Source organism: Psammomys obesus, unplaced genomic scaffold, assembly GCF_907164565.1.
Source record: "Psammomys obesus unplaced genomic scaffold, mPsaObe1.curated_primary_1811, whole genome shotgun sequence".
NCBI lineage: Eukaryota > Metazoa > Chordata > Mammalia > Rodentia > Muridae > Psammomys > Psammomys obesus.
In genome coordinates, this window is record NW_026590212.1 from 192,901 (window position 1) to 202,858 (window position 9,958).

The 9,958-nt window shown below is 41.6% G+C and overlaps 1 protein-coding gene across 1 annotated transcript in view; it reads right to left on the bottom strand.

Annotated features, from left to right (window-relative positions):
• Positions 1-7,280: 7,280 nt before the first annotated feature.
• Positions 7,281-9,958, bottom strand: part of Tchh (trichohyalin) — a 5,311-nt gene continuing 2,633 nt past the window's right edge. The window contains 1 exon segment of the mRNA XM_055606711.1: positions 7,281-9,958. This exon segment is cut by the window's right edge and continues 10 nt beyond it. Within this exon segment, the coding sequence (XP_055462686.1) occupies positions 8,311-9,958 (1,648 nt within the window). The 3' untranslated portion in view covers positions 7,281-8,310.

Consider the following 9,958-nt stretch of genomic DNA (forward strand, 5'->3'; position numbering starts at 1 on the left):
TGCACATTGAATGTAGGAGAAAACAAGTAACAGGACAGGAGCCTACCACCGAGGGCCTCTGAAAGTTTCTACCTAGCAGTGTATCAAAGCAGATACTGAGACTCATAACCAAACCTTCAGGAGAGCTTCACTTTCTATTGACATCAGTTGGAGAGTTAACAATGAATTTTCAACATAGTTGAAATTATGGTATGGTGGTATGGTGGAAGATCTTTTGGGTACATGCCCAGGAGTTGTATAGCTGGGTCTTGAGGAAGAACTAGTCCCAATTTTCTGAGAAAGCAGCAGACTGATTTCTACAGTGGTTGTACAAGTCTGCGCTCCCATCAGCAATGGAGCAGTATTCCTCTTGCTCCACATGTATTGTCATTTGTGTTTTTGATCATTGCCATTCTGATGGGTGTAAGATGGAATCTCAAAGTCGCTTTGACTGATAACTTTATAACTTTATCTGATAACTAAGCATGTTGAACATTTCTTTAAGAGCTTCTCAGCCATTCGAGATTCCTTTGTTGAGAATTCTGTTTAGTTCTGTACCTCATTTTTAATTGGGTTATTTGATTTGTTGATGTCTAATTTATTGAGTTCTCTATATATTTTACATATCAGCCCTCTCTCAGATGTAGGGTTGGTGAAGATCTTTTTCCTTTCAGTTTAGGATGCCAGTTTGTTCTTTTGATAGTGTCCTTTGCCTTACATAAGCTTTTCAATTGTGTACTAACCAGAAACTAGAAGCAAATTACATGTCCCATGACCGAAGAATGGATAAAAAAAAAACATGGTACATTTATACAATGGAATATTATTCAGCAATTTAAACTAATGACATCATGAAATTTGCTGGCAAATGGATGGAACTTAAAAAGATCATCTTGAGTGAGGTGATCAGATCCAGAAAGACACACATAGTATGTTGTCACTTCTAAGTGAATATCTCCCATAAAGTACAGGATAACCCTGCTACAGTCCATTGACCCAAAGAAGCTTAGTAACAAGGAGGGCCCAAGGGAGGATGCTTGAATGTCACTAAGCAGGGGCACAGAGGTAATGGAAGGTGAGAACTATGTAAGAGAGGGGGCTGGGTGGGGAACAGGAGGTTCAGATCAAGTACTGGAGGGACAGCAGAAGAGAGAACTAGATTGGTTGGTGGACATCTCTGGTCCAAGTTTGAAACCTAGGACAATGGAAACTCCCAATAATCTATGAGGGTGACTCCAGCTAAGATTCCTAGCAATAGGGGATATGGAACCTGAAACAGTCACCTCCTGTAACCAGGCAAGACTTCCAAGGATGGATGGGGACACCAACCCAGCCACAAAACCTTTGAACCACATTTTTTTCCTCTCTCTAAAATGTCCAGGGATAAAGAAGGAGCAGAAAGCAAGGGAATGACCAGCCAATGACTTGACAAACTTGAGTCCTATGCCATAAGTGAGAGCCCACACCTAATACTATTAATGATACTCTGCTATACTTGCAGTCAGGAGCCTATCATAACTGTCACCTGAGAGGTTTCACCCAGCAGCTGGTGGAAACAGATGCAGAGACTCACAGCCAAACATTAGGTGGAACTCGGGGAATCTTGTGGAAGAGGAGGAGGAAGGATTGAAGGAGCCAGACAGGTCAAGAACACCACAAGAAAACCTACAGAATCAACTAACCTGTGCCCATAGTGACTCACAGAGACTGAACCAGCAACCAGAGAGCATATATGGGATGGACCAAGGTTCCTACACATATGTAACAGATGTGCAGCTTGGCCTACATGTGGGACCTCTAACACTAAGACTTGTTGCCTGCCTTTTGATCCCTTTCCCCTAACTGCTTGGCCTTGTCTAGCCTCAACAGAAGAAGATGCATCTAGTTTTACTGCAACTTGATATGCCAAGTATTAAAATAAACTCAAGCATCTTATTTTGCAAGGTCCCCTCATATATCTCAGTCCCACCTAATTGTCTTTCTCCCCCTTTATAGTTCAGATTTTTGTGAGACACATCTTTCCATGCTTGTTTATTCTTCTTGTATACCCACTCTGCTCAATGATAAATGAACATGTTACCAAAATAAGTACTTTTAGCATTATTTTACTTGGTTTTTTAGAAGTATTTAGTAACTTCTTTTTACAGTCTGTTCTAGTCTAGTTTTTGCATCACCTTGATTCTGCTTCTACTCTCCCACTTACGCCAGGTACATAAAGTTAAGAAGGCTTAATCATAATTAGGAACTTTCCAAAACCCAGACTAAAACTTTAAATATGATTTTTTTTCTAGTGAAAGAGTCCATATATTTCCTCAGAACTATGTTGTGTATTCTTCATCATGGGGAAAAAATACAAAATTTAAAAATGTCCAAATGACTTATAACAATCTAATTAAGAAGATGAAACAAGTGTAAAGCCAACTAAGGCTGAATATTGTAATCAATTAATGGATGGTAAAGATAACATATCTTTGTTTGTTTGTTTTACTTTGTTTTTTTTTTTTTTTTTCCTTCCTTTTTCAAAACAGGGTTTCTCTGTGAAGCCTTGGCTTTCCTGGACTTTTTTTGTAGACCAGGCTGGCCTCAAACCCACGGAGATCCATCTATCTCTGCCTCCCCGAGTGCTGGGATTACAAGCATGAGCCAATGCACTCAGCTTGTTTTGCTGTTTGATACAGAGTCTCACTATGAAGCTCTGGCATATGTTGTCCTGTAACTCACTACGTAGACAAGGCTGGCCTCGAACTCACAGAGATCTACCTGCCTCTACTTCCCAAGTCCTGGAAATAAAGGTATGTGCCACCATGCCTGGCTGAAGATAATATATCTTAGAGTCTCTTATATTTTTGGTTGTGAGCCTAGTTTTTAATGGCTGAACCATCTCTCTACCCCTCAAGTCTCAATGAAGAGAAATATTTTATTTCAAAGTGATTAGAGATTAGATTTTATGGAGGAGGTGAAATTCAGTCTAGATCTTACAAACTGAATAGATATTTCCCTTTGTTACAGGAGGGAAGAAGGAAATCACGCAGGGACAACTCTACCATCAGTCTGTAAGGAAGGACAATCAGTGTTGTACTAAGGATTGTGTTTGAGCTCATAGTTGGCTCCAGGTTGAGATCCAAGGTTGAGAAGGTGACAGACACTAGATTGTGGCAGACAGGCATTAAATTAAAAACTCAAGACCTACATTTTACCTTGCTAAAAAGTCACATTTCTTAAAAGGGAGTAATAAAAATCAAATTCTAAAAGGTTTTATAATTTGAATGCCTACCATTAACAACCTGAGTGTTCAAAACATGATAGATGATTAGAATCTTTTGAACTAGTTTTAGAGTATTGCATTTGATTCTCAGCTCTTTATTAACAGGGAATGTACTTATTAAATGTTACATATTACATAGATTATAACCTTCAGATGATTACAGGTCCAGTACACTTGCTGAAAAAACTCACAAGAGTTATATATCAAGAGTGAATGCATATATCAGTCCTGTGTAATTAATATTAAAGTCAAAGTAGACATGGATCTCATGTTGACTACTAATTGCTATTGAAGTTTTGTTTGAATGGCAGTAAATTCTAGGATTAAGTTGTCTTCTAGGAAATGAATGAGAATCAGAGGCACATATTAAAATCGTAAAACGGAGCCAGGCATGATAGTACACACCTGTAATCCCAGCACTCAGGAAGGCAAAGGCAAGCAGATCTCTGTGAGTTCGAGGCCATTCTGGTCTACAGAGTCCAGAACAGCCAATGTTACAGAGAAAACCTGTCTGGAAAACAACAACAACAACAAAAACCAATTTAGAAAAAGATTGTAAACAAAAGAATCATCATCTTTGGTAGTAAGAATATTTAAAAAAATGAAGTCAGTTTAAAATGTTCTCTCTGTCTGTCTCTGTCTCTGTCTTTCTCTGTCTCTCTCTCTCTCTCTGGCTTTCTGAGACAGGATTTCTCTGTATAACAGAGCCCTCGCTGTCCTGGATGTGCTTTGTAGACCAGGCTGGCCACAACCTCACAGAGGTCCACCTGCCTCCCGAATGCTGGGAATAAAGGCATGTGCCACCATGCCTGGCCAAATGTTCTCCCTTAATGAATAAATCTGGGTGATAAGAAGGAGCTCTGGAGACTGGAGAGATGCTCAGAGGTTAAGAGCACTGTTTGCTCTTCCAGACACCCTAAGTTCAATTCCCAGCAACCACATAGTGGTTCCCAGCCATTTATAACGAGATCCAGTGTCCTCTTCTGGCATTCAGGTACTCATGCAGGCAGAACATTGTATACATAATAAATCTTTAAAAAAAGATTTCTGGGGAGGATTTGGGGAGAAAAATAGAGGGAAATTCAAGGACGTTTGGCTGGGAAAACAAGATCTTTGAAGTTGAAATAGGTTCTCATGAACACTTCAGTCAATTAAGTCTTTCTCCTGTTTTCTGTCAGCTAGATGTAGGAGTGAAGATAGGAATCATTTGAATTACTTGGAACAAATTGAGTGCTACAGTTAAAAAGAATTCTCTTTGAGTCAGGGTGGGTTTTTTGTTGTTTTTTTGTTTTGTTTTGTTTTGTTTTTAGACTAGGTTAGGCTGTATCTCATTATGTAGCTCAGTTGACCTCAAGTTCATGATCCATCTATCTTTGCCTCTCAATAGAATGCAAAGTTTTTTTCAGTCCTGGGAATAATGTTGATTGCTATTTCAACAAGTGGATGGAATATAAATCAATAGAAAACTAGAATGTCCAAGAAGCTTACATAAGGTCTCAAGATAATAAAGTGAAGAAAGAACCCAGAAGCAGTAATACTTCACCCCTGCATATGTATTGCTTGGAACTGTGTTTTGTTGAGATCACGAGCTCAATAAATATTTATTGACTTAATGGTGAATAGATGAACCTTAAATTCTTATTGCCTTACAAGACTATTTTTATTATACCATAAAACTGAAGTTTTATATTCTGATTTTTGAGAAACACCTTGTTTTGCTTCATGATATTTTAAGTGATGATAAGTATAAAAATATCATGCCGTCATGTGTCATATAGAATTTTTTCTATAGAAGTAGCTCCCCTCCATTATTTAAAGGCTATAAAACGTTAGCCTGATGGTGAAATCTGTGATAAGTGTGCAAAAAAATGTAAAAAACAAACAAACAAAAACCCCCCCAAACCCAAAGCAACCAAGTAAGACTTGTTTGTACAATATTAAAGATAAAGATAATACAGGGGTTTACCTACCAATAGATCACAGTTTTAACTTATTAATGTATTAGTCATCCAGGCATACATAACAAAATGCCACAGACTGCTGGCTTGAACAAATTCATTTTCTCACAGCCCTTAAGTCTTTTACTTTAAGAACAAGGTGCCAGCTAGACTGACTGCTAAGGGTTATAAGGAAAGGATCTGTTCCATACCTTATAGATAACGATAGCTTATAGATAACGATCTTCTTTTTGTGTTTTTATATTTTCCTACTTCTGTTTGTGTCTGTGTTCAATTTTTCTTATTGTGTGTGTGTGTTCAATTCATCACACTTGAAAGATTCTTGAAGGCCAGTAGTATAAAAGGGCATATATTCTCCCAGTAGTATAAAAAGGAGTAAACACTTGTTGGGAGAAAGAAACTCTGACCAGCAGAACTGCAAAGAGAAGAGGTTCTTGGACTGTGAAGCCATGTGCAAGCTGTGTTGAGAGTTCTAGACTTGCAGGTTTTGTGAGTCTTTATCTATGTTGAGGAAGGGGTTTTCAATGGTATAGCTACTTCTGAGTCATCTCTGATTTAAGTGACCCCTCACCCATACTCCTGCAAGTAACTTCCTAAAAAAACTCACTAGTTTACCAGGTTGGATGTTGATGCAACTGTTTCTTTGTTCTGTCATAGGTTTCAGGTCTGTGGGGTGAATAGAAATGTGTTGTGCCTCCTCAGGAAAAGTCTGTCACACAGCAATTCTCCATTCTCTTTTCCAGTAGCAGTTGAAGTAATGTTACTGAAATTCCTAGTTTGTTCAAAGCAGACACTAAGACTCATAACCAAACCCTCGGCAGAGTGCAGGGAATCATATGAAGGAAGGGGAGTTAGTATGATATGGAAAGGATAGGAGCTCTACAAGGACCAAATATATCTGGGCACAGGGTCTTTTCTGAGACTGACACTCAACCAAGGACCATCTATGGATATAACCTAGAACTTCTGCTCGGATGTGGTCCATGGTAGCTCAGTAACCAAGTAGTTTTCCAAAGTAAGGGGAACAAGGACTATTTCTAACAGGATCTCAAGGGCAGGCTCTTTGATTCCCCCCCCCCCCAGGGGAGGAGCAGTCCTGTTAGGCCACAGAGGACTTTGCAGCCAGCCCTGAAGATACCTGATAAAACAGGGTCAAATGAAAGGGGAGGAGGTCCTCCCCTATCAGTGGACTTGGAAAGGGGCAGGGAGGAGACCAGGGAGAGAGTGTGGGGTTGGGGAGGGAATGAGGGAGCCGGATACAGCTGGAACACAGAGTTAACAAAATGTAACTAAAAAGAAAAATAAAATAAAATTTAAAAAAAAAGAAATTTCTAGTTTGAAGTTAAACATGCAATTGCCCAATAACATCAATGTCTTGCCCACATGGGTACATTATTCAGCTTTATCAAGATGGTTGGCTTCCAAGTTTTCCTGCCACTGTGCTACAAGTGCTAGGGAGTATGGCTTTTACTGATCAAAAAAGTACATTATTAAAACCAATGAAACAATAGTTTCTTCTATGGAAAATGATGTTTCTGTCATTTGTAAGGTGCTATAAGAAGTCTGAATGGCCCTGATTACTACTGTTGAACTGTAGCTTAACTGGTAAGTATAATTTCTTGAAGTTGGGATTTAGAAGGAGAATCTCTCATGAGGATCCTAAGGGAAAATAGTGAGTTTTCTTCCAGAGCTTCTGTGAAGAACTTAAATGAAGATATATGTATGCAGGAAAAATAGTTTCATAGAAATAGCTTGGAAGAGCAAAAGGATTCCTTAGCTATGTTTTGATGAACCTCTTCCATTTGTGTTAGAGTGTGAAAGATTCCGGACTCTTTGCAACTAAGTGTCCCCTTATTCAACCAAAATGATACTCAGAAGCTGGAAGTTTGGCCTCCTTACCTTATCATTGGGAAAACTTTGTAGGGAAAAAAAATCAAAGATCCTCTCCTCCTTTTTTCATATTTGTACATAGCTGATAGTAAAAATACCATAAGTGACTAGAAATATATGCATTTTCAGATTAGATATGAGTTATAACAGACACACAATTAAAACAGACAAGTATAATTATTTGCCAAACATTTATTGATTTTTTTTAACAGTCCAATTATTTGAACAAGAATGTCTTTAAGGTAGTATAAGGCCTTGAAAGACGGTATGCTGATAAGTCTAGCAAAGAGATCTCTAGAAATTTGTCCTCTGTTCATACAATCTCCCCTTTCCTTCTTCTATCACTCTGTGAACTGTTGTTGGACCCAAACAAGAAAGATGTTTACAGGATCTTGAATAGGTTCCCTCTAAACCAAAATGTACAGAAATAGCAATATTCTCAAACTGAACAAAATTTGGGGAAATGGAACAGACCTCTACAAATTACAGCAGTTTTAAATTTGAGTTGTTTGAGAAACACCTTGCTTTTGCTTCATGAGATTTTATGTGCTGCTAAGTATAAAAATATAATACCAAATTCTAATTTTTGTCCCAGTCTTTCTCTTAACAGATATTTCTTCCAGTTATGAACTGATTTCATGTTATTTTTCTACATAAATCATTCCTCCCACCTTGCATTATTTGAGGACTGTAAAAATTTCAGCCTGCCAATGGAACCTGTCACAATTATGTAAAAAAAAAACCAAGAAAACTATTTGGAAGTAAAGACAAATGAAATTTAGGCCAAAGAAAATGTCAACTTAAAACTTACAAAATGAAAGCTCTAGACAAGATGATCCACCACTAAAAATAGTGGCCCAATTATTTTGAATACCAAATTGCTACATTATCCTTGTTATTTATGAAGGCAATAAATCAATGTGCTCCTCAAACAAAATTCTTTTTAAAAATTAAATGGCTTTTTTTTTTAAGTGCACATCATATCTGCACTAAAGAACAAAGACATCTTGCAATAAAGAACTACTTGAGGAAGAATGAAAGCAAGGAATTAAAAGAAATGAAATAGGCATAGTTTAAGATTCTGGAGGAAAAGACATATTCTAATATCAGAGAGTTTTCCCACAACCAGAAACACCTGAGCTACCACTTGATACACAGTGTTTCTCATTTTCTTTTGCTTGAAGCTTTGGCTGGTGGCCAGGATGTTGTCAGCATCCTTTATGGGCGGTATTGAGACCTCTGCTCTTGGATGTATTCATAGAGAGGGCTGGAACGCACTGGGACATTGGCAAACTGGCGTGTGCCAGGCTCCAGGATTTGGCGGCGCCTCTCTTCCTCCTGCCTACGGATCTGCTCCTCTTGGAATTTTCTCTCCCGCTCTTGGCGACGTCTTTGTTCCTCTTCTTGACGTTGTTCCTGACGACGAATCTCATCCCTGGCAAACTGCTCCTCAGCTGGGTATTGACTTTCTCGCTTCTGCCTCCGGAACTGCTGTTCTTCGCGGTCTTGGCGCAGCTGTTTCTCTTCCCGGAATTTCCTGTCCCGCTCCTGGCGGCGCCGCTGCTCTTCTTGCTGGTGAAGCTCTTCTACCTCACGGAATTTTCTGTCCCGCTCTTGGCGAAGCTGTTGCTCACGTACTTGGCGACGCAGCTCCTGCTCTTCTCTTTCCGGTTCTCCACGGAATCTTCTGTTGTCACGGTCCTGAAGGCCACGCTGCCGTTCCTCTCTTTCCTCTTCTCGCACATCGCGGCGCAGCAGCTCTCCCCTTTCCTGACGAAGCTCTTCTTCCTCACGGACTTTCCTGTCGCGTACCTGTCTTAACTGTTGCTCGCGCTCCCGGCGTTGACTCTGCTGCTCAAAGCGAAGTTCTTCCTCGCGTTCTTGGCGGCGCAGCTGCTGCTCCTCCCTTTCTTTCCGGAGCTCTGGTTCCTCCCGGAATCTTCGGTCGCGCTCCTGGCGGCGGCGCTGCTCTTCCTCGCGCTCCTCGCGGAGCTCTTGTTCCCGGCGGAAACTTCTGTCACGTTCCTGGCGCCTCCTCTGCTCTTCCTCGCGCTCCTCACGGAGCTCTTGTTCCCGGCGGAATCTTCTGTCACGTTCCTGGCGCCCCAGCTGCTCTTCTGCTAGTTCCTTGCGGAGCTCTTCTTCCTCATGGAATCTTCTGTCGCGCCTGAGCTCTTGTTCCCGGCGGAACTTTCTGCCCTGCAGCTGGTCTTTCTCGAGTTCCTGGCGGCGCTCCTGTTCCTCACGGAATCTTCTGTCCCGTTCCTGGCGCCTCCTCTGCTCTTCCTCGAGTTCCTTGCGGAGCTCTTGTTCCCGGCGGAAGCTTCTGTCCCGTTCCTGGCGGCGCCGCTGCTCTTCCTCCCGCTCCCGGAGAAGCTGCTCCTCCACCCTCAATTTTCGATCTCGATCTTGGCCTCTCAGCTGCTCTCTCTCGACTTCCGGGCGGAAATCTTGTTCTTCGCGGGATTTTCTGTCACGTTTCTGGCGCCTTCTCTCCTCTTCCTCGAGTTCCTGGTGGCGTTCTTCTTCCTCACGGAATTTTCTGTCGCGCCTGAGCTCTGGTTCCCCGCGGAACTTCCTGCCCCTCAGCTGCTCTTCCTGGAGCTCCTCGCGGAGTTCTTGTTCCCGGCGAAATCTCCGGTCGCGCTCCTGACGGCGCTGCTCTTCCGCGCCTTCCCGGCGGAGCTCTCCTTCCTGGCGGAACTGCCTGTCTCGCAGCTGCTCTTCCTCGCGCTCCAGCCGTTGTTCCTGTTCCCGGCGGAACTTCCTGTCCCGCAGCTGCTCTTCCTCGCGCTCCAGCCGCTGTTCCTGTTCCCGGGGGAATCTCCTGTCGCGCTCCTGGCGCCTCAGCTCCTCTTCCTCACGC